This window comes from Myotis myotis, unplaced genomic scaffold (genome assembly GCF_014108235.1).
Source record: "Myotis myotis isolate mMyoMyo1 unplaced genomic scaffold, mMyoMyo1.p scaffold_m19_p_3, whole genome shotgun sequence".
Lineage (NCBI taxonomy): Eukaryota > Metazoa > Chordata > Mammalia > Chiroptera > Vespertilionidae > Myotis > Myotis myotis.
In genome coordinates this window covers 136,565,586-136,591,805 of record NW_023416335.1, presented here as the reverse complement: position 1 = coordinate 136,591,805, position 26,220 = coordinate 136,565,586, and the positions used below count along the sequence as shown (strand labels likewise).

The 26,220-nt window shown below is 35.3% G+C and overlaps 1 protein-coding gene across 5 annotated transcripts in view; it reads right to left on the bottom strand.

Annotated features, from left to right (window-relative positions):
• PPFIA2 (PTPRF interacting protein alpha 2) overlaps window positions 1-26,220 on the bottom strand; it is a 176,050-nt gene that overhangs the window by 89,719 nt on the left and 60,111 nt on the right. For all 5 annotated transcript variants that reach the window (XM_036300686.1, XM_036300690.1, XM_036300688.1 and 2 more), the window contains exons 5-11: window positions 21,537-21,758; window positions 14,814-14,960; window positions 13,676-13,810; window positions 7,639-7,722; window positions 7,237-7,368; window positions 5,522-5,584; window positions 2,096-2,187 (exon numbers count right to left, since the gene is read on the bottom strand). In XM_036300686.1, coding sequence (XP_036156579.1) covers window positions 2,096-2,187; window positions 5,522-5,584; window positions 7,237-7,368; window positions 7,639-7,722; window positions 13,676-13,810; window positions 14,814-14,960; window positions 21,537-21,758 — 875 coding nt within the window. The remainder of the gene's footprint in view (window positions 1-2,095; window positions 2,188-5,521; window positions 5,585-7,236; window positions 7,369-7,638; window positions 7,723-13,675; window positions 13,811-14,813; window positions 14,961-21,536; window positions 21,759-26,220) is intronic.

Here is a 26,220-nt window from a genome sequence, read left to right as displayed (position 1 = left end):
TGGAGCTCAGAGCTGGCCGCGGCAGGCAGGAAGCTTTGCTTCCTCCATCACTGGAGCAACCAAGCCTCCTGCTTGCTCCAGCTCTGTGGCTGCCGGCCGCCATCTGGTTGAGCTAATTTGCATATAGTCACTCTGATTGGCTTGTGGACATGGCTTAACATTTAGCAAAGGTACGGTCAATTTGCATGTTTGTCTTTTATTAGTGTAGATAGATAATCACTAACTTTAGCTCATCTCTTCCTACCTCCTCAACTGGAAAATCAAACACAAGTTGATGAAGCTATCATGCACCATCTGTTTTCTTCATTGTTTCTTTCTTAATTACATGCACTCAAAAGCATGGCTGTCCAACAAATAATTGCTATTTAATAAATATTTGATTATACTGTAACTTACTATAAATTCCATCAGCTTACCTTAATAATTCCTATAATACTTTATAATTTTGGTGTGATTTACTGTTCACAAAACCCCTTTGATTACCTCTCATTTTATCTGGAATGTAAGCTTGTGAGATGGTCAGAAAAACAGTATTTTATATATAACTCATGCAAAATATATACAAAATTAGAACCTTTGTAAGGAAATGGGTTTTTCAAAATCAAACAGCTAGTAATTGTATATCTGAAGCTAAGAATGCTTGCTGTAGTGTTATTTCTACTACAGTCTGCAGCACAGAGGAAAGTTGTACTGTGTTGTTCTGTAATTGTGAATAAATGTCACATTGTTAGGTGGCCCATGATGATTCACTGCAGCATGAACTTTTAGACAACACCTCTAGAACTCTGCATTCCTAAGATTGAAAGGGAAAAAGACAATGAAATGCCCATTGGATCCTATTAAAATACATTTAATTTGTTAAATTAATAATGTTCATTCTCTGTATTTACACCTTTTCTATTTATCAGCTCTTTTTTTTTCTTCTCCATCATCATAATAATCATCACCATATGAACACATGGAACTGAATTAATTTGATTCAGAGTCAGAATACTTTCTTTAAAATAAGCATGATTTTCAAAATTAAAGGCCTATCCGTTTTAAAAAATTTGGATGTATTTAGGTGTATTTATGTCTACAGAAATGAGTTTGAGAAATACTCAAAATACTGAATGTTTCATTAGTACCTATACTGACAAATATAATCTCCTTTAGAATTATTTTTTTTAAAATTTGGATTAGTCATCTGAACATCTGAAAAATCCTTTACCAGATATTAATTCATTCAACAATATTGATTGAAAGCACACTATATGGCAGTTTATTTAAGGTTCTGAGATTGTAGTTATTAGAGAGAAAATATTAAGAATATTAGCTTCAGCCCTCATGAAACTAATATTCTTAATATAAACGTATGACCATGAAACATGAACATCTAGAAATCTGTGGTGTCAAAAGTTTCAGATAGCTGATGTCACTGTATTGCTTAATAAATAAATGATTAAATGAGTGAGCCCTTCTAGGGTTTCTAATAGAATTTAAATAAAAGTCTCTAAGCAAAAAATAAACTTTTATGTGAATTATTGAAGTCTATCTAGAGAGAAACAATTGTCTCGTTGCTTCTTTTTTAAAGATTAGGTATTGAGTCAAAGTAGATAAGTAAAGCTAAATTAACTTGAATTCTTTAGCAAATATAATTTTGCTTTTCCTCTTTATTTGCAATTACTTTACCAAAATAGTTATATGCTCTTTAAATGTGAATGACCACAATCAATGATATTTCTTCAATAACATTAGCATTGAAAATATTTCTGCATGTAGAGAAAAGAGCTGATACTTCTTCCTGGAATGAGATGTAATCTACCATACAGTTCATTTCTTCATTTAATATTCTTTTTACATCTTATATCTATATAATAAATGCAGAATATGAAAGATAGTGATTTCAACTTTTATTATAAATCTGCAGAAAGGATTTCTAAATTATACAATTATTTTGGAATGTAGAAACTAAATTGGTGAGGAGTCAAATAAGGCAATGGCTAGGCAATAGGAGACACATGTATTTGTCTATTTTATTTGAGGAGATATTAACCATAAGGAGATTCATGTTGGTTTTTAGTCAACTGCAGATAAGCTTTTAATTTAATGTTACCTTGATATTGTGGGTTCAATTAAAGAGCCAGTTCTGATTTTCAATTGGTCAAGTTCAGATCTCAGCTTTTCAATTTCTTCTGCTAATCTTTCCTAAAAATCAAAGAAGTGTTACTTAAATGATATACAAATACCAATAATACCAAGACTCAATTATGATAAACCAAGCCAGCCACCAAGTTTAGTGGGTTTTTAAAAAATGAAAAAACTGATGGATATAATTTTATTAAAACTTATTCATCATGAAAGTAAAGCATGCCTGATTTTTTCCCCTTGTAATGAAAATGTGAATGGCAGAAATCAACAAAACACTATCTATAGTTACTGGAATTCATTAATTTTTAATTTAAAAAAACCCCAGGAATACTAAGGTTGTGACCAGCTATGTTTACATCACTTAAAAATACAGAGTCAAAACCATAGCTGGTTTAAAAAATAAGAAAAGGTCCTATTTATGCAGTCAGTGAAGGATTTCTATTATTCCATAAGAGTAGAAAGATATAGAGGTGAAGGAGAAAGAAGGTTGAATTAAAAGAATGAGGAAAAAAATAATCATCTAATATGAGTTAAATTATCAGTTTGATAACAGTACAATTATTTGTGCAACTGATAATTTTCTCAGATTGGCATTATCAATTTCAGTCTAAAAATTTATCAAAAGTTGTCTTATAGCATTTAAGTGCTCATGTAAGCACTTAATTTTGTTTTCATAATTATAATTTTTATAATATGAACTAGAGGCCCTGTGCATGAAATTTGTGCACTGGAGGGGGGGTGTCCCTCAGCTTGGCCTGTGCCCACTCACAGTCCAGGACCTCTTGCTCCTTACTGCCTGTGTGTTCATTGCTCCTTAACGTTAAGCTTGCTGCTCCTTAGTGCTGCCATGGAGGCGGGAGAGGCTCCCACCACTGCAGGTGCACTCGCCAACCTTGAGCCTGGCTTCTGGCTGAGCAGTGCTCCCTCTGTGGGAGCACACTGACCATCAGGGGGCAGCTCCTGCATTCAGCGTCTGTCCCCTGGTGGCCAGTGTGATCATAGCAACCAGTCGTTCTGGTTGTTCCACCATAAAGGTCGCTTGGGCTTTTATTATATAGATGTTTAAATGTGTCCTTCTGGATTTTCTATTGCTGTTTTTTCCCTCTCTAGGTGTCATGTGTTTGCCATTTTACTTGACTCATACTTCTTTTCTCATTTCACTATTTTTTTGTCAATGTGAACTTTGTAAAGTTTCTCATATCTATTATTTTCATTCTTACTACCACCGTTCTACCCTACATCCTTTTTATCTCTTTTATGAATATTTTACCAGCTTCCACAAAGGTGATGCTCCCTTCAATCTTTTCCCCACATATTCTTCTGTTAGATATATCACTTAAAAAATGATGTATGATTAGATCAATACTTTAAAAAAATTAAACAATTGCTTTTTATATTTGTTAATTAATTTGTTTGTTATTTCCCCTATTATGCATTAAGAACCTCTTGTGTCTAGGCACCTAAGATACAGTAATAAACTAACAAATTTCCTGCTCTCATGTAATTTATAATTTGGCAGAAAACACAATAAACAACTATGGTCTTAAGGATGTTGGTAGGAAGGAGAAAACAGGAGGAACATGGAAGGGCTCTTCAATAAAGTGATATTTGAGTAAAGAACTAAAGAAAGGGAGGTAGTTATGAAAACTGGAATATCTTATATGAAAAGATATGGCAGAGAAAAGGAACAGCAAGTACAAATGCCCCTTGGTGGGAGTATATGTAGCGAGCAAAGAGGCCAGTGGGGCTGGATTGGGGAGGTTAACAACAAAGGCAGACATGCGATAAATTTAGAAAGTAGGATTACAAGGTTTGAGAAGAGGAGTCCTGAATGGCCTTGTAAACCATTAGAGCCTTTGGCTTTCCGCTGAGTGAGATAGGAAATTACCAGAGGATTTTTGAGTAGAGAAGTAGCATGGCCATTCTGATGGCTGGAAACTGAACTTGAATTGGTTGGGAGGAAAGGAAGACATGCACTTATTAGTGTTCTTCCAAAAACAGGCGGGAGAATCATGGCTTGGACAACAATGGCGGTACGGAGGGTATGGCTGGAATTTGGTCATATTTTGAAAATAGTATAGAATTTTCTATTAGACTGAATGTGGTTAAGAATACTCCAAGGCTTTTAACCTGAGTGACTAAGAGAAAGATTTACTGAGAAGATTGCTGACAGTGATGGTGAGATTAAGTGGTGATGCAAGGGTTTAAGTTGTTTATGTGTCTAAATAAGATATTAAGTAGACTCCTTTTAAAAAAAACGTAGATTATTGCATATATGAACTCCCTCGGGATAGGGAACCCAGTAGGAGATGTAAATTTTGAAGTACTCAATTTATAGATAGTATTTAAACCCATGAAATCATATGAGTTCACCAGGGACTAAGCATAGAGAAGAAATCCAAGGACAGTCCTATGAACTTCAAATTTAAGAGATCAGAATGATGAAGAGAAACATGGAGAGAAGAGGCTGTGTACACAGGGGATTTTGCTGATAATGCATTATAGAGAATTGAGTAGAAATTTCAGGAGTTATAGGAAATATGGTTAGATTAGGAAATATGCTTGGCTGTATGAGATGATATTCAGAAATGAAGTATGACATGAATTTGCTTCTTCTGGCAATTGACATGAACAAGGATGGGAAGCATGGAGTGATTAGTACTGCTGGCTGCTTAGGCAGATTGCTGATGCTACAAGGCTGGGGTAGGGTGGTGGTGAGGGAGTAGGTTCTGGATATCTTGCCAGGAACACACAGAGTTTTGAATAACATAATACTGCATAACAGGATCAAGTCCAAAATTTACAATCTGGTCAAAATCTAGTTATTTTTACACACATACCAGTCTCAGCAAACTTCTGATGATACAGCAAATCAACCATCTTTGTTTTCTCTATGCTATTACATAGGCTCTCTTCTCTATCCTACCCTTCTTTATATAAGAATATATCTGCCTTCTAGAGCCTAAAGAAATGTCATCTCTCTCCATGCAGACATTCTCGACTACTTCAAAGAGAATCTGATGTTATATTCTAAGCATCATATTATACTGTTCTAGTAGATCTATCTTTTCAGAGATTGTGTACACACTGACTGTGAGACCGAAAAGTTAATTTTTTTCTTTAAGAAGTCAAGATAGTGATTACCCTTTAGTATTTGAGTAGTGATTATATGTTAATGAGTGGGGGGCTTCCAGAATGATGATTTTTAGTGTGTTTAGTTTGTAAAAATTCATCAAGCTCTCCCAATATATGTAATCTCATATGTATAATATAAAATTTAAAATTGTTTTAAAAAGAAGGCATCTTAAAATTATTTCTGTTGAAATTTATTTTATAAAACATTCACCAATATGAAATAGAAAAATAGGCAAAATGTAAGTTTCCGTAATACCTTATCATGTAGAGATTCTTCTAGATTCTTTCTGAAAGTTTCTGATTCTTGAATTAAAACATTCTACAGAAGAGGAAAGAAAAACAAAAATAAAACAAACTAAACAGAAAATAATTAAATATATAAACTATTTTTATCACTCAAGAACCTTCTTCATCAATTTTTTCTGCATTTATTTATTGATTTCTTTGAAAACCAAGTTTCAATGGAACCTTTAAACATTACACCTTAACATTTTGAGAAATACAACTTTAAATTGGATACTTTGTTTGTAACATTTGAATTGACAAATGGACTGAATATTATCTTTATATTTCTGTGTGCATCCTCTCAGTCACTGTAAAATGTGAAATAATTAGGTTACTCTTCAAATAAGAAAAAGATCAATATTGTCCAGAAGTATTGTTGATAAAGAATTCAGATTATTTTTATTATCTGAAAAAACAAGCAAAGATAATATCATATTTTTATTTATTTATTTATTTTTAATATTTTTTTATTAATAGTATTACAGATATCTCCCATTTTTCCACCTTTCCCCCACTCCTCCCAGTTTATTTTTTAAATGTTCAATTTCTGGAATTCTATTTCAAATGCAGAATTATCAATTTCTGTGATAGTTAATTTTTTAGAGAAATAAAGCAAAAGTTTAGTGATTTAAAAAACTGATGTGACACATCATAACATGTGAACATAAGTTGCATTATAGATATTTTTAAAAAATCCTTGCCATAAAAGTATTACTGTTATAAGCTTTATAATGTTCTTATAGTACTACAAAGCGTGATTTAAAACCATGTATGGTTTTCAAGTTTACAGAGTTAAGTTAAACCAAGAGTGTAGTAATTGGAGTAGTCCATGAATTTGGAGTTGAATGGGAAGAAGTCATGCCTATGACTCCCTAATGGGTAAATTAATCAAAATACTTTAACATTTTATCAAAACCTATTTTTTCAATTTTGGTTTATTGGATGATGCAGGGGAAAATGTCTAGCTTAAGTAGTGCTGGCATTCAATCTAAATTTCCAAAATGATTTGTGCACCTAGGTTTTATCCTCTACTTTTGTTTATGCCTTGGAATTGGAAACCAGCTCATATAACTCTTGCTGGTTTGAAAGCTGCCTGCTGTCAATGAGACATATGTAAATGTGAATGAAATTGCAGACTGTACAGAAGCACTTTTAAAAAAAACAATGTAGGTAGATAGATTGCATGCCTAAACTCTGTACCGAGATTGACATTAAGCTCACCCACAGTCTGGCTTTTAGACCAGTGATAGATTCAGTTACTTAAGACATTTGAATAATTCAAAACAAGCTTCCTTGCACACCCCCAACATATTTATTTTTGTCTTATCACTCTTCTTCCTTGCATACCGAAGGACAAATGAAATATTTTTAACACAAAAATGCAGCACATTTAACACAATTGTCTCAGATGATCATATTAATATGCAAAATTTATATACTATAAATAATTTTTATTCATTTAAAAATCGATCTTATAAAAAAGAAATAAAAAATTAAAATAAATAAAAATTGATTTTATACATTTTTACAGAAGCTGTTCATTCTCTTCTAAGAACATCCTTTTTTTTAATTAAGGAAAGTCAATGAATCATCCGATCAATGTAATGACCCCAGCTGGTATAAAACAAACGTGAGCACAAGAACGCAGTGAAATGTTCACGTGATTCCACTCTACTGCCATGTTACCTTCTCCTCTAGAGCAGCCATTCTCTCCTTTAAGTGTAGCTGTAAGCGTTCATTGGACTCAGTCAGAAGTCTGTCCACGGTGTCGGATAACCTTTTGTTGTGCTCCTCATTCATTTTCTCTCTTTGCCTAGCCTTACATGCAAGAAAAAAAAAAATAAATTCGACATAAAATCATTAAATAAGTCTCTGGGTTTATTTCTACATTTTCTGTAGTTTTAAAAATGGATTTAATTTTATATTGATTTTGATTAAATTGTTAGAAACTTAATTTCTTTGAAGTGCAAACGGCATATCCATAACTTTTTCAATACAACCCATGACCACGAAAGACGTTCATTTTTTTGTATGTAGAATATAAATCCATAAACTGATCATTGAGGTAGAGGTGCTTAATAGACATACTCTTTGAAGTTCTTGATTTTTCTCTTCAAGTTGACCTTCCAGATGTCTCATACGTTCTTCAATATTTCCATGTCTCTCTTCAGCCTGTTAAGAAATATGAAAAATGCACCTGACATGTAAGACTTGATGAACACATTTCCTCTAAATAAACTGAAATAAAATGTAAAGCAAGCTACTACCAACCGCAAATGTAGTTTTCAAAAATAAACTTTCGTTAAACAGGCAGCTGAACAGCATTGCTTGAAATGTGTCAGCTACAAAGGCCTGTTACATCCAAGCATCAGCAAAACATTGGAGTTATTTATGAGCAATGAAATCAGCCAAATGTAACATGCAGACTGTGCATGGTTTGAACACAAACCTGCCATTGTCCAATCTTAAGCTCCTGAAGCACTGAACTGCACAGATGGTCGATTATCAATAAATAAAAGTAACATAATTTTAATAAATGAAAAGAAAAACTTAGATGGATTCTATTTAGCAATAGAAAGTAAAGTCCAGTAGGACTACCTTCCTACGTATGGAGATCATTTCTTGTAGTTTAGCTTCCATAACATATTGATAATCATCGGATGAGGTAGAAGAGGTTGGATCAGACTAACAAGTCAAGGAAAAGGAGAGGGACAAAATAGAAAAATCAGAACTAAAGACACTGACACTGAACAGAACACAGCACAGAATGCTTAAAGGAAAAGCGTGGCAGCAAATTTACTATTTTAATAGACAGAACTTTATGTGGAAAGATCTACACTGGTATCGGTGAACAGAATGCAGTTGATGGTTGTAATTGAAAAACAATGGTATGTTCAAATAAAAAGCTACCAACCTAAGGTATGGAAGGTTAGTGATGGCTGGCGGCGACAGACTACTACAGAATGAACTCAAGCAACTCTGAAAGAGTCATGTAATGATTGGAATTATGAGAAACCAAACACTAGAATATATCTCGACAGGTTGTTAAAAGTTTGGTATTTTGGTTTGCTTGTTTGTTTATCGTGTTACTTAAAAATGGAAACAATGTATCTCCATGTTGAGGAGTATGCTAAGGCAATGACTCTGATGAAATAAATTTGGAATAAAATTTGTTATAAGCTCAACTCTGTAGAAATCAGAGAAAAGCTAAGCCATGGGGTTAATTATTAGTAGTATAGTCAATTCAAGCAGGATTGGGTTTCCTCAGCAACGGCAGCAAAATGACTTGTGTTCTCGAAATACACATTATGTCTGTATGTCCTCAGGGACAGTCTTAATTTGAACTTTTAAATGAGTATTATTAAGTTCTCAAATTATCGAGGTGACAATAATACTGCGAGGACAAGAAAAATTATTTGTGAACTCTCCTGAATGGCACCAGTGACCACTCCAAAACTGTTTCTGCATTGATTTGTTGCTATGGAAACAAAATAGTGCCCTAATGTATATAGGCAGCACTTGCCTTTGTGAGCTAAAGTTTCCCCAGTGCCAAGGTTAGTTACATGTCTTAGAGGTGATTGCCAGGTTACCACAGACGCAGACTGTTTAACACATGTGACATTGCTGATAGCTGAATTGTATTAGTATGTTATACACAGGTTACACGTAAAGTTACATCAACATGTTCATGATAATTACAACTTCTTAAGTAATTATAACATTAAAAGTAACCTATGTTAGGACAACAAAATTCAACTCTAGACCATATTCTATTACATTTATATATTTATTCTAAAACAGTGAAACTTACTATATGCAAATATAGGACTATATATAAATATATCTGAAGAGAAATAGTCACCGTGTATTGGTTCACATGCATATGTACTATTGTGTATAATAAATTCCAATTTAATCTATCAAATAACATTTAACATGTAACTGGAGTGCTTACACAAGTTATAGTTCAACATTTACAGTTTTTAATTTTCCTTCTGACACCCTTATTTCATAAATATGAGAAATAATGAAGAAATAACAATAACCAAATTTTCTCTTCAAATTCTAAGCAGAAGCAACACAGAAAGCTATCATAGTCTCCAAATGTCATAAATGATTTTATAATAGCATTTAAAACTTAGAATTAAATCAAGAATACAGTTAGTGGGTCAAAATGTTGTTGAAATTATATAATCTAAATTCATAAAGGTATTTGTAATTTTTAAAAATATAATTTAACAGACAGTGGCATGAAAATTAATCAGGGGACTGATTCAAGATAGTCAAGACATGAACATTTCAATTTCCAAAACTGTATCTTCAAAAACACAAGTCTGATAGGTCTTTCAAGGTACTTAAAACTTCTACCTATTTCTATCTTAAATAATGAAAATACACCAAAACATTGTCAAAATTCACTTCAGAAAATGAATGAGAATTCTGTCATGTTTAAATATCTATGTCATTGCTGATCTTTTTACTTGTACTAAATATGAATAAAATACCTTGTGGAATTAAGATGAACTATGTCCTTGATGAAGGAATATGCATTGTAATTAAAGAAGTAAACATCACAAATAACAAGATTGGAAGCCAAAAATTTTAAGTTTCTCCATAGTTATACTTCTGATTTTCTAAAAATCTTAAATGAGGTTTACCTCCTACACACACACACACACACACACACACACACACACACACACACACACAGAAAGAAAGATACCCCTACCAAAGAATAGATTCAGACATCATTTCTGAACAGACACTGGGATCAGCTTCAACTACTGTTGATTTATGTTCACCTTAGCCTTGTAAAGACTGCAGCTTAAGCAATTGTTGTAAACACCAGTGTCACACAAGAACAATCTGCTATTTTTTACATTCCTTGATGGGATATAGAATGTATCTTCTGTTCACTCTTTAATGTGGCACAGGACAGTTCCAAATGAGCTAAAGATTCAGGAAAAAAAAATCACACAGGCAGAAGCAGTTTTGGGAAGAGTGTGGATATATTTGGAAATGGAGAAGAAGCGAAAGTTACAGAGCGGGGAACCAAAGAGAAGGGGGAAAAAATAGGCAGCTAATAATAAAAGTAGAAAAATATATAGGCCAAATAAAATGTCTGTGGGATTGTTAAGAATACCATTCAAAATATAGGAGAGAGGAACCTAGGCTTAAAATAGGCAAAAATATTTTATTTTTGTGAATAGTTGAAAATATTAAGAACTAGAAAAAGACTGTGATGATCAATAATAGTGAGATAATAAAAACAAATTGAAATTCAAAAAATAAATAAATAAAGCAAATTCTAGAGATGTTCCCTAATGGTCTCGAGAACAGAAGGCAAGAAAAAGTATGATTGTTGTGGCCATAAATCTTGGGGAAAAATATGAAAGAATGATCTTCAAATATTATAAAAATGTTACAGAGGGAGTGTTTTGATAAAAATCTCACTACTAGAGGAGGATGTATGATGAATTAAATGCAGCAATCATCTGAAAATGGTATATCTGAAATGTTGCTGATATAGAGTCAGCCAGAAGAGAAATCAGTGAGAAGGAGAAGCAGAGTAAACTCTAGCATTTTTAACACTTTTTAAGAAGAATAAAACTCTACTGTAAGAAGAAGAAATCAAAAGGGTCCAGAAGAAATGAAATTTCAGCAATATATTATGAGGTCAGAGTAAACTGAGAAAATTATTTGGGTACACAAGTGAATATATGTATCAAAGTAAGAGCCCAAGAGAATAAAATGAAAGGCAAAATAAGGTGAGACACGTATTTCAAGTTAAAAACTATTCTAAATTAAGAATTCTCATGAATATTTAATGTAAAGTTTCATATGTAAAGTATTGCCTTTTAAATTATGTTTTATTTTCAGTCTATCAGAGGTAAATTTGGGGCAATTTTATGTTGAATTTTAAATTGTGTTTGATTGGAAGAGATTCCAAACTTTCTTGTATTTTATGCAGGATAATATTGACGATTATTTTACACTAAAATTTTACAAAAGTTATTTTTTATTATTTAGCCACCAAATTGCCACTAACATAATTCAATTCAATAAAATAACTCTTTATAAAAGTTTTTTGGGATCCTCAGATAAAAAGACTAATTGTACATATCTCAACCCATAATATAGTAATTGAAAATATCTTCACAAGAAAAAATTGAATGCTATTAATATATTTGCACATTTTGATATAATTTAGAAAAGATATTTAAATTAAATGTTAAACTTAACTTTATATTAGAAGTCACACATTTCTGGAATTGCCAGAGGAATTTATGGCATGGTACGTGACTATGGAAGGATCCGGATTGTAACATAACCCTAATCACCTAATGTTTAGTTCAGCTAGTTACTCCAATACTCTATAGTTAACCAACTATTCCAGCATTTTCTAACCCTGCAATTCATTGCCAAACGTTTGCCTTTTTTCTACCCGATTGACTTCCCTATTTTAATTAATAGGTGTCAGTTTACTGTTCCTCTTTAATTATTTACTTTTGCAGGAAATAAAATATGTGTGCCTACTCTTATATTGCCACATCAATTGCTTTGAATAATCCCTAATGACAGAATTTGTAACTTGTAGTTTACCCACTTACTTGCAATGGAGGAGACAACTTAGCACACAGTAATGATTGTGTGAACCACTAAAATATGTGTATATTTTCAATTGATATTGAAAGTTAAACATGCTTTTAGTAAAAAATATGGACTTTTATTTTAGTGATATGTATATATATATATTCTGAAGCAATGTCATCTCAGTTTGATAGTGAAAGATAAGGGTAGTTTTTTTTAAACATTATAATGGTTGCAGAATTCTAAAATATGCAGATAATTACAGAATCTAATGGCTATAACTTGGTAGATAATATTGAACATTTTTCAGAATACTATAGATTTTATTTTATTTTACTTTTTAATATTTATCTTTTATTTATATTTTTTAAGTTAAATTCATTGGGGTGACATTGGTTGACATGATCATATAGGTCCCAGGTATGAGTTTCTATTTTACAAGATCTAGATATTGCACCCTGTGCCCACCACCCAAAGTCAAATCTTCTCTTGTCACCATAACTCCCTTCTTCCCCCATCACCCTCCCTCTGACAAATCACAACTACAATGAGATACCACCTCACACCTGTTAGAGAGGCCATTATCAATAAGACAAACAAGAACAAGTGCTGGAGAGGTTGTGGAAAGAAGAGAACCCTCATTCACTGCTGGTGGGAATTTAGAGTGGTACAATTACTATGGAGAGTAGTATGGCAATTCCTTAAAAAATTAAGAATAGAGCTACCACACAACCCAGCAATCCCTTTCCTGGAGATATACCTGAAAAACTCAAAAATATGTATTTGCAAAGGTATATGCACCCCTATGTTCATTGAAGCATTATTCACTGGATAAAGAAGATGTGTTACATATACACAATGGAATACTATTCAGCCATAAGAAAGGATAAAATACTGCCATTTGCAACAATATGAATAGAACTTGAGAATATTATGCTAAGTGAAATAAGTCAGTCAGAAAAAGTAAAGAACCATATGATTTTTCACTCAAATGTGGGATATAATACCATGGATTTTAATTGGTTCTGAAGAAATTGTATCCACTCTCTGACTACTTAATGGCTGGAGACCTTAGACTGCTATAAATCTAACTTCCAAATTCTAAAAATTCTTTTCTACTATAGTCAGAAATGAATCAACTGCTATGATACTTCCTATATTTATTGTACCAATTTATGTTTAGCATATTAAAATATGTCTCATGTATATACATATTAAATATCATTATGTGTTTATATTGTGATTATTATGATGTGAAAATATTGCCATGGAAAATTAATATAAGGACATAAAATTTTATTTTTGTTAATGTTTAAGTAGGCAAGGGAATCATCACAGTCATATGTTAATCATTCATGTCAGCATAAATAAGATATACATAGTTTGAAAAATTCACCTAATAATGAAACCAATATAATAAATATTAGATGAACTTAATTTTCATAAAGACTAGAGAAAATCTTTACAGGTTCATTTTGATTGCCAGTCATTTCTGTGAGCACATCTAAGCTGACCAAGTGTTATATTGCAGTACCTTTGTCAGGGCTGCAATTCTCTGAGCCAGCTCAGCCTCTACTTCAGGTAAGGTCTCAGCTTTTCTCATAGTCTGCTGCAACTTCTGCTCCGCAAGCTCAAGTCGTTCCTGTAACTGTCTGTTCTTCTCTTCCATCTGAAACAGGGGTGGGAAAGAGACACTTAAAGGATTACAGTTAGTATAGCAGACCCCATTCACTAGGGGGCTTGGACTTCAGCCATTATCTAGATTTAAAATTAGCTGCACACTTACCATGCAAAAAGATCATTGCCCTCGTGTTTTTTTGATATATTACTTATCCACATTCCTTAATAAAATTGAGCACATTAAAAAAATTTAGAAAAGCTCTTACCAATGGCAGCAAAAAGAAGAGAAGTTAACAGTGAATATATACTTGGACAAATGGAATACAAGTCAGTACTTACACTTCTGATGTACCATATTAGCATAATATTGAAAGTCAGAGTATTATCTGGAGAGGGAGAGGTAATGTACTATAATGGTTAGGCTCAAAAGATGGGATTGGCAAATATTTTTCTGTGAAGGGCCAGACAGTAAATATTTCAGACTTTGTGTATCATATAGTTTCTGTTTTAACATTTTGATTCTACAGTTGTAGCACAAAAGCATAGATAATGATTAAATAATGGGTATGACTATGTTTCAATAAAACTTTATTTACAAAGCAGAGCCATAGTTTTGTCTCAGAGACTATAGTTTGCCCACTCCTGCTCTGGAGTGGAGTAGACTTTAGTTTCCATTACAGACTCTGGCAACTACCAGATGTGTGACCTTGAGAAAATGTTCATGTCGCTGAACCTTACTGTCGGCGGTATAATAACAGTGCTTACTTCACAGGTGGTGGTTAGATTTAAGTGAGGTAATACATGTAAACTACTTAGCATAGTTTCTGGTTCATGTTCAGATTCAAAGTAAATTTTAGTCATTATTTTTATTATTATTATTAAGAACAATTTCTAAATTACCTACTGAAAACCACACGTTTAGTTCACACCATTCTAAATTTTAGAGAATGATTGATTGTGAAGAAATAGTGTATTTAATTTACTCAACATTTTGTGAGAATGGTGAGAACACGCACATGGACCAGAACAAAAACAACACAGAGATACTGAACCTGCCGGAGGATGGCCTCTTTATTTGCTAACTCATTTTCTAGTTTATCATTCATATCATGTATGGAGGTAGATTCTCTCTGAGCACTGAGGTAACGCTTCTCGAGGGTTGTGATCCTTTCTTCCATATCTTCCTTCTGTGCCATGGCCTGCAATTAAAATAATAAAAAATTTCAAATCAGATTCTCAGACAGTGTAACTTATTGTCTTGTTATTTAAATAAAAGACTAAGCCATGAAAACCATTGCTTTATTGAAGTAAATATTAATTTATTTCATTTCATGAGAGGAATGTAAGATTTCATGTGAGTTTTCCCAAATTACCTGTCTGAATTCTTCTTATATCTTGGGATAACCGAAAGCTGTCTTTCTCTGAGAGTGCAATGGCGTACATACATATCTACCATGAAACTCATGTTGTCCTTAGTCACCCTGCCTACCCACAAATCAGCTCTTCTTGTATTACTTGGCTATGGAATGACACCAATCTCCCTAGGATTTTAGGATCATTCTTGAAAATTTCTCCACCCTAACTCTCACTTTAATTAATTAATTAGTTAATTAATTAATTGAATGTGTCTTTGTTGAAAGTATTACAGATGTCTCCCTTTTTGCTCCCCATTGACCCCCTCTACCCCACTCTCACCCAGCCCACTCCCCAAACCTTCACTGCACTATTGTCTGTCCATGGGTTATGAATATATGCATATAAATTCTTTGGTTAACCTCTTCCCATCATCCTCCCCACCACCCTTTCCCTCTGAGATTTGTCAGTGTGTTACATGCTCCAATGTCTCTGGATCTATTCTGTTCATCAGTTTTTTTGTTCCTTAGATTCCACATATAAGTGAGATCATATGATATTTATCTTTCTCTGATTGGCTTATTTCACTGAGCATAATATTCTCACTTTAATAACCTAACCTGTCACTTGCTGTTGGTCTTTTTTTCCTGCTTACTGATTCTCCACCCTACTGACCAAGAGACATTTCTAAATGCCAATGTGAGCACATGGTACTCCATCTTTTATGTAAAATCTGAGCTACAAAGTCTAGAAAAGAAGTAGCTTTATGACCTGACACATCTCTAGCTCTATGTACTGGAATGAATCATGTTCCCCTCATTAACCCCCCTAAATTCATGTCCACCAAGACCTGTGAATTTGACATTATTTGTAAATAAGGTTTTGCAGAAGTAATCAAATTAAGATGAAGTCATACAGCATTCGTGTGGGCCTTAAATCCAATGACTTGTGTTCTAATAAGAAGAGGGAGATCTGGGGACGCAGAGACATCCAGAGAAAAGGGCAGTCTTCAGAAGGAGGCAGAGATTGTAGTTACACTATAACCAGCTAAGAACACCAAGGAATCTCAGCAACCACCAGGCTCAAAGTGGCAAATCAAGATTCTTCTCTAGATAGAGCCTTCAGAGGTAATATGGCCCTCCTGATATTGAACTTATAGCCTCCAAAACTGTGAGAGAATGAATTACTGTTGCTTTAAGCCACCCAGTTTATGGTAATTGTTACCACAGCCTCAGGAAACTAATAAACGCTGTGATTTCATTTCCACCTGGAATTCATTTTTGTTGACTTCTTTGCCTAACTCAGTTCTGCTGACCTTCAAGTCTCAATTAAAGACTGCTTGTTTAATTATGTGAATATTAAGTTCAAATGTATAAAATCCAAGTAATCCATCAATTTGGCAAAAACAAATCCAGATTATATTTTTTGACAGGTACACAACCCTAGATTTTAGTCATCCCAAACAACAGTGACTATTTACAAAACTTTTATTTTAAATTTTGACTATTTTTATATAATTTTAGTCCAATGATGGCAGGGTATCTCTTCAGAGCACATACAATATTGCATCCTGTTAATTTCATTTTCATCCAGAACTTTGGGATATCTTGCTAATGTTTTAGCTCAAAGAGAAAATTCTGAAACTAGAGTGCACCTATAAAACTTGCACCAAATTTAATGGCAATAAATTCAGTAAAAGGCATAGATATGTTTCTTCAGAACACAGATCCTAGAGTAGTACATACTTGCTGCAAATCCTAGTTTTTGATGCATATTACCTTTGTTATCAGGTAAATATTGCAATATTGCTTAACCTCCCTTTTTTTGGGGGGGTGGGATATTGGCACTTACCACATAACATTGTTGTAGTATGTTTGCTGTGATGTTGAAATACTTTGCATGGTGTCTCATGAAGAAAACACACTTAATAAATAATACCTAACTTTTATTATTAATTGGTATTATGCCTACAATTAACTGATATGGCTGTGCCACACATTAAATGCAGGAATCATGGTATGTGACTTTGGTTTTACATTTTGGGTCAATGATTCATGTGGGAGATTCAATTTTTAGCTGTAGGCTGTGTTGACAAAAATAAATTTTGAATTTACAAGTTCAAGAAATATCTTTTCCCTATGTGTCACTTGGAATTTCTAAAAAAGAAAGCTTTTCTTCATCCCTGAAAACGCTATCTAAAAAAGGAGAAAAACAGATGAAAGTTTCAATTATCTCTTGACCTGAAGTTTATTTATAAACTGAATTTTATTATATCAAATAAATATAACTCCATAAATCTAGTAAAGTGAAGAATACAATTCCATATTTCAGATAATAGAAAATACAAAATTTATTTAATCACTTAGCAACCTTTTGAGGAGCTTTTATAAGAAGTTGGAAAGATAAGCTGATTTTATTTGTAAAATAAAATACAATTTAAAGACTTCACAAAAAATTCTAACTCTTTGCATATCAACATATTTAATATGATATTATATTCAATGCCTGCTTAGTAGCCCTCTGATTAAAAAGTGGAGCACTAAACTTCTGTTATGAGATTGTTTATGTTTACTTTTTTTCCTGTTTTTTACTTTCGAAAACTAAGGCTTTAACAGATAACTTCCCTACTCTTTCGCATATTAGTAGATTTCTTGATTTGTTCTGACCATTGTATTTTCAAACATTGCAGGAAAAATAGGTTTTTAGCTGAACTTTCAGACTGTGCTTTTGGATCAAACCCCTGAAGATATCCAATAATAGATGCTCTTAAAAACACTTTCCCAACATGAAGGACAATGCAGTCTGTGCTTTCCAAATGTGTGCTATGCCTTGATCCAGTCCCCCTACTCTAGTAGGTCACAATCAATTTGTTAAGCAACTAAAACTAAACTTCAAATCAAAATAAATTTAGATAGACTTATTTCTTGACAAAGGAGAATTACAAAACTATATTTGTAAACATTAATGAAGCATACTAAAATAATTCATTTAAGATATATTTGATTGTTCTCACATGCAAAGCAAAATACACTTCAGTTTTAATTATATGGTTAGTTTTTCTTATTATAGAATTTTTTCTTAATTCGATAACCATTTATTGTTTTTTCAATATGTAAATCATACTGTGCTAGCAGAGGTAGCGAGATAAATCACCTTAATTTCTTTCTACTAAAATATTTGCAATCTAGTAGATTTTGTGTGACCACAGCCCAAGAATGCATTATTATTCAGGAAAATAAAAAAGTCTGGGGCTATGAGTGTGAATAAATGATACCTTTATAAGTATGTGCTTTGTGTATCTTCATGCTTATTGGGATTGATCATTTAGGGGGCCGTTATATTGTAGCTGCATTTTTAGGACAGTTTCTACCACTGAAGTAATGCCTGCATCTCACTGATTTTGAAAGCTGATCAAAGTGTCAGAACCACAGGTTTTGAAGTCAGGCTTGTCCTATGTCTTCCTGGTTCTGGGGCCTGAGGGAATGGGGACGTCAGTGCATAGGCCTTGGACAAGTCACTTCATCTCACTAAAACCTTAGATTATTCACCTGAGAAAAGTGGGATCATGACAAGTACCTTCTCTATTGCATAGATCTAATGCACCTAAAATAGTTTTCCTGGTTGGTCCTCAAGAAATTCAGAGCAGCAAACCAGGAGCCTGTGGCCTGTGACATGAATCTTTCTGATAATATTTTACTTGACCTTCACAGTGTCTTTCACACACACACACACACACACACACACACACACACACACACACACACACACACGTGATGCATGCAGGAAGTCGGGCAGAGTGTAGGCTCCTTGTCCAGGTTTCATTAACTCTATCACTTTCTACTATCCTGCACCTGGCACTTCATACATTTACACTGTCTGTCTGGCTCTGAAAGCATTAGTGTTTGCAACTTCCCTTCCAAGGTGAATAATGACAGACATTCTTTTCTTATGAAACTCTTCTAAAGTACAACTACATAGAAATGATAGAGCTGATAAGAATAGTTATATTTTAAAATAATTCATCTAAAGGCAGAAAAGCTTACACAAGAGAAGGGTTTCCCAATAAAAGAACACCTGGCACCAGGTGATTGAAATTTTTTTGTCACCTACATTCAAAGACTCTTAGAATCAAGGAACTATTTTACATCAGCAGTAAGAAAGGGGAAGCTGGTGATGTTGGGCTCCACCTGTGACACTGGGTTAAATAAGTGTGAATAAAATAGATGAGCATTAAATGAAAGGAAAACAGCTAAATATCCAGGACTAAGAAAATCAACAAATACAGAATGAGCAAAAGCTCAAGAAATTGCCTTGGTCATTTATTGGCCAGAAATCTCAGTATTCCTTATCAGTGATATAGAGGAGAGGTTAAATTTATTTACTTTATAAATTCTCCAAGTTTGGGTTGTGAGAAGGAGTTAAGCTAAGAGACATATCTATAGACTGTTAATTCATATAAGGGTATAAAGAGCACAATATCTTTATTGGTGCAGTGGTAGAACAAGCTACCACTTCCTGGATCATGCATCTTCTGAGAGAATAGACATTGTTTTAGGACTTATTCTAATCTCATCCATGCCTTTTGATGTTGACATCAAAAATCTATAAATATTCATTGTCCCAATAAAGATGTTTGAGTGTCTATTCTATGCTCAATAGTTACTCAAGTGATTCACATGGAGCAGTAAGCCAAACAAGACAAAACAAAAAATTACATCCCTTATACATTTTTATGTCTAGTTGAAAGGCATATGGTAAACAAGTAAATCAGTAAAATATGAATTGTTTCAGGTGCAGTAATGCTGTGTGACTAAAAATGAGAGAAGAGGGAGGGTGTGTATGTGTAAATAGCATGGATAGGGAACACTTCACTGAGAAAACATTTAAGACAAAAGCAGAGGGAAAAGAAGACGTAAAAGAATAGGCCTGACTTCTTTAAGAGGCCCCCTTAACTGAACAGATAGGGATAAAATGAAAGATTAAAAGATGAGTTCTAAGAGGTCAGACAATACCTATAGCTTGTAGGTTCTGCAAGGACTTTGCAACATAAATAGGAGAGGTGCCAAGGACAGCTCCAAGGATTTTAGCCTGAGCAACAATAATAGGGTTGCCATCGGTTCAGATGTGTAGGACCTCGACTAAGCCTGGCTTCCTAGGGGAATACCAGTAAAACAGTATTGAGAAATCTAATTTTGAGAGACCCATTGGACATTCAGACACAGGCATCAGAAAATCAGGAGAGAAGGGTAAGCTGGAGATATAAATTGGGAGTCACAAGTCACTAGGTGGTTTTCGGAGCCATGAGAATACATGAACTTACTCGGGGAGTAAAGGTAGATTGAGAAAGGATGACACTCCATGACTTGGCAGGAAGCTGAGCCAGTAAAGGCGGCTGAAATGGGAGTAGTAAACAGGCTGGAGGAAAATCGGGCAAGTGCAGTGTGTTATTAGCCAAGTGAAAAAGTGCCCCAGGGAGTGAGAACTGGATCAAGTGCTTCAGAGAACTGAGAAGTGGTCCCTAGATTCAGCAACAGGGAGGTCAAGAACAATGCGGGTAAGAACAGTTTGGATAGGACAGTGAAGGCAAAAGTATGAGTAGAATAAACTGAAGATAAAATGGGAAGAAAAGAACTGGCTACACAGAGTAGGTTAAACTTCAATAAAAATAGTTTAGTATATACAAAAGATATAAAATGTCTAAAATAGATTATTTAAATGAATATGTAAAAGTGAAAACGGTAAGTCACAAAATAAAATTTCCATAAATATCATCTTTTTAATTGAATAAAGTGAGAAAGTGAAAAAACTTCTAAACTTTTCACCTTAGCTAGTAAGATGATTTGGCAATGTTACAAATAAACCATATCATTGTGTCTTTTGTAGTAACTTTCCAGTACTCTCTTTACAGAGTAGATAACATGATGTTAAGTCTAGCAAGAACTGAATTGTATAGAAAAAGTAAAGTTAGTACATACAAGCATACACATTTACATTCATAGACACAAATCCAAAAATGAGAGGGGACATCTTAAAATGTTTTTGAGTAGTCCCATATTTAAGAGCATAACAATTCACTATACATATTCATATCAAGGGTGGTTTAAAATGAACAGCTCCACAGTTTTAAAAAAATCTTTAAAAACTGTAATTTTTTAATTATATTTGAGACTTGATATCAAAATTCCTTTCCACACATATTTAAAGGATGATGAAGTAAACAATATTTGCCTTACTGAACAAGTTTCATAACTAACACAGGTTAACAGAGGCATTGGAACTGAAAGGTATTATATATTTACTAGAGGCCCAGATTATGGTCTTTTGAGATGAAAAGAGTATTACCACAGGGGATATTATGGAAAAAGAGCATCTCAGAGATAGCATTCAGGAAGTAAAGACTGAAAGCGTTATTAATCACTCACCTCCCTGATGTCCCTTTGATATTTAGTATTCATTTCTTCCGTTTTAATGAGATCCTTTCTTGCTGTCTCTGCTTCTTGTTCCACCTCTCCCACTCGGGAAGAAAGTGCTGCTAAACGTTCTTTCATTTGGACCATTTCATAGTTTTGCTTTTCAAGCAATTCTTGCAGTTCGACTATTTGACTAGTTTCATCAGTTGAATCTATAGAACCATTGGACAAACGCTGCAGGAAAAGAAAAGACACAGCGCTTAGGATTTTCTCATCTTCAATTTACAATTCACAAACTTAAAGAAATGAAATGGACACGGCTTTCACACTGAGAAATAAGAACTCTAAAAGAGTTAATTTAAGAGGAAAACTAAGTTTCTGACAAGAACTCTTAATTGACACATATAGATGTAAAAGCTTAAGTGATTGGATAACCGGATGACTAGACTACCAGCTGGTAGCTATGATGCACACTGACCACCAGGGGGCAAACGCTCAATACAGGAACTGCCCCCTGGTGGTCAGTGCACTCCCACAGCAGGAGTGCTGCTCAGCTGACATATGGGCGCCAGATGCCAGGCTCATGGGTGGCAAGCGCAGCTGTGACAGGCAATAGCCTCTCCTGTGGACACTCCCCCTGCATGCCTGAACGGGTGGTGGCAGGTGTAGTGGGGTCAGGATAAGCAAGAGCAGCGCGTTGCCCAGCCTGGGATCAGGCTCCTCCCTGGCTGCCTGCCACTTCACGCACTACTACATCTCCCAAGCGGTCCCAGATTGCAAAAGGGTGCAGGCCAGGCCGAGGGACCCCACTGGTGCACGAATCTGTGCACCAGGCCCCTAGTTAGAATATAAAGGTAAATCAGTGATTTTCAAACAGGTTAACAGAGGCATTGGAACTGAAAGGTATTATATATTTACTAGAGGCCCTGGCCTGTGGGGATCAGCTGAAACTGGCAGTCCTACATCCCCCAGAGCCGTGGTCAGCAAACTGCGGCTCGTGAGCCACATGCGGCTCTTTGGCCCCTTGAGTGTGGCTCTTCCTAAGCCTTAGGAGTACCCTAATTAAGTTAATAACAATGTACCTACCTATATAGTTTAAGTTTAAAAAATTTGGCTCTCAAAAGAAATTTCAATTGTTGTACTGTTGATATTTGGCTCTGTTGACTAATGAGTTTGCCGACCACTGCCCCAGAGGGATGTAGTAGCTCGATAGGGCTGCTGCAGAGGTGGGAGAGGCTTGCATCGCTGCAGCTGCACTCGCCAGCTGTGAGCCCAGTGTCTGGCACCTATCGGTCAGCTGAGTGGCACTCCTACTGTGGGAGTGCACTGACCACCAGAGGGCAGCTCTGGCATTGAGCATCTTCCCCCTGGTGGTCAGTGTGTGTCATAACAACTGGTCAATCGGTCGACCAGTCGATTGGTTGACCGGTCAATTAGGGTTTTATATATAGAGATTATACATGGCTTCACACAAAACACTGGCATATGCTAAACATTTAATAAGTGGCAGCTATTATGGTATAAATCTATGTAGTAAAAGCCTAAGCAACCATTAGAGCAAACAACCAGAACAACTGGTCACTATGATGCGCACTGGCCACCAGGGGGCAGACACTCAATGCAGGAACTGCCCCCTGGTGGTCAGTGCACTTCCACAGGAGGAGCGCTGCTCAGCCAGAAGCCGGGCTCATGGCTGGCAAGCACAGAGGCGGTGGTGGGAGTCTCTCCTGCCTCCATGGAAGTGGAAGCGCTAAGGTGCAGTGATCCGAGTGGTAAGGAGCAGTGAGCAGCAGGCAGTAAGGAGCAAGGGGTCCCGGACTCTGAGAGGGATGTCTGCCTGCCTGATCTCCACGGAGCAGGTCTAAGCTGGCAGGCAGACATCCCCTAAAGGGTTCCCCTCCGCAGTGCATGAATTACATGCACCAGGCCTCTAGTTATATATAAGATCCTATATAATAAAAGGCTACTATGCAAATAGACCTAACAGTGGAACAACCGGAAGACCTGAGCCAGAAGACCTGAGCCAGGCTTATGGCTGGTGAGCACAGCGGCAGCACTAAGGATGTGTGACTGCTGGCTTAGACCTTCTCCCCATCCAGGCCTAGGCTATCAGTTGGACATCCCCCAAAGGCTCCCAGACTGTGAGAGGGCACAGGCAGGGTTGAGGGACCCCCCCCCCAAGTGCACAAATTTCATTCACTGGGCCTCTAGTACATTAGAAGTAATATTACATTTATGTAACAGTATATTATCTATCTATATAAAAGCCTAATATGCTAAGTGTCCGGCCGATCGGTTGACCACTCAGTCGACCACTAGACCAGTCACTATGATGTGCACTGACCACCAGGAGGCAGATGCTCCAACAAGTAGGTTAGCTTGCTGCTAGGGTCCAGCCAATCAGGATTGGGCGAGATGGGCCGGACACGACTGGAGCCCTCCTGTGGTCTCTCCCCAGCCTCTAAAATATTTCTTGTAATTAATTTCCTTTCAATGTGCATGAATTCATGCACTGAGCCTCTAGATATTAAATAATAAGTAAGGGGGTAGAAAACATGTAATATTTTTACTCAAGATCCTGTGTGCATCTGCAAGTTTTATTTTCAATGACACTCAGATGAAGAACTGATGCAACATTTTCTTTTAAAGAAGGTTGTCCCCACTGTGAATGTGACTTAGCTAGAACAAAAGTATAGAAAAGTCTTGATCTCTATATTGTTATCAAAATAAAAGTCATGAGTGCACACAACCTATGGAAAGAATACTGAAAAGAATTAAATAAAGGGAAATTAACTTTTCCCTTTCTGAAGGGGCTGCTAGTGTGACCCATGTTTTCAAAAGCATGCCTACAGCCTAGCCACATTGAAGAAGTTCTGTGGCAAAAATTGTGCAACAATTAGACAGAAATAGTGCTAAGAGAAAAAGAGTCCAACCAAGTTGAACTAACAAAATAAGAAACAACAAAAAAGTACAATCAATTCCAATATAATGCTTGTTTGGAAAATATAAATTTGTTCCAACACAATAGATATATTAAGAAATAATTTGAACATACGTAAATTATGTGTCCTCTTATACATTGTTTCATCTCTGAGAATCACTGGCTAAATACAGAAAACTGCATCTACCTGCACCAATCAATGTAGAAATACACAGAATACACACATGCACCTTCCCCAAACATCTAGCACTGACCTCAGTTCACTGTGTGGTTAGAGACAAACACTCTGCATCTGTGTTATAAATTTCTGTCTGATTTCAGATACCCCTCCTTCCACCATCACACAATAACTCACAGCTATAACCTTTTCGTCACCCATTCCATCAGCAAACTTCAGGTCTTTTTCAAGGTAAAGAGGCCTATTTATCACAGTATTTATGCTATTCTTGACCATGTAACATATGTAAAACTGCTACCACTTTTATTAGTTTTATATCTCTTTTTTATGTCACTGGTAAAGTTTTTAACGTGTGCTGCAAATCACTTTTACTCCATAGCCCTGTGATTTTTATTGTGCAATTTGTACAGTTCATGAAATCATTTAGGAATGAGCAAAGGGTGTACCGAATGTCTATACATTATTTCTTTGAACCACATGTGAACCTACATGATCTCAAAATAAAAAGTTTAATTAAAAAAAATGTTATGTCCCTGACTGGGTAGCTCAGTTGGTTAGAGTGTCATCCTGATATGCCAAGATTGTGGGTTCTATCCCCGGTCAGGGCACAAACATGAAACAACCAACAAATGCATAAATAAGTAGAACAACAAATCTGTAATTCTATTCTCTCTCTCTCTCTCAAAAAAAAAAAAAAAAAAAAAAAAAAAAAGATCAACTGGCTTCAGGAGAAAATGGGAAGAGCAGAAAACAATGTAAAAACAGTGAGAAAGCCCCATCCAGTTTTGCTCAGTGGCTAGAGCATCAGCCTGCAGACTGAAGGGTCCCGGGTTTGATTTGGTCATGAGCACATACCCAGGTTGCGGACTCGATCCTCATTAGGGGGCATTCAGGAGGCAGCCAATCAATGATTCTCTCTCATCATGGATGTTTCTATCTCCCCCTCTCCCTCTCCCTTCCTCTCTGAAATTAATAAAAATGTATTTTTAAAAAACAGTGAGAAAAACAGGCAAAAAAAGACGGAGTCAGATTTAAGATAGTATTTTAAGATGTCAGTCAGATCTACAGCCCTAACACTTTGACAGTATTACTGAACTTCACTATTGCAGATACTGAACCTCTAATTATCTAATGAAATGATAAGAGACATTACAACTACATAAGAACGTTGGTTGGACACTGCAGTAGGTTGACAGATCCTTCTTCAACATCTTTATTCTCTCTGGTGAGATTGTTATTGAGCTGAGAGATCACAGCTGAGAATGTCCCCAGGAATTGCTCTCAGGGGAAGGGAACTGCCTTTCCTAAATTATGCCCTTCTCCCTAGGCGTGCAATACTACATACATGTAGCACTGTATTATTGGGAAACCAATGAAAAACAAACTTTTAGACAGCTTTTATGGACACAACTCTCGAAAACATTGATAGTGACCTTTTTGCAGCTCACAACTAACTACACATTGAACTGGAAAAGCCAGTTTCTAATCACTAGGCAGCAATTGAGAACTGGTTTAGGGAAGAAGGTGAGAGCCAATTTCCAGTCAGTTATGTCCAAATTTGTGATAACTAAGGGATA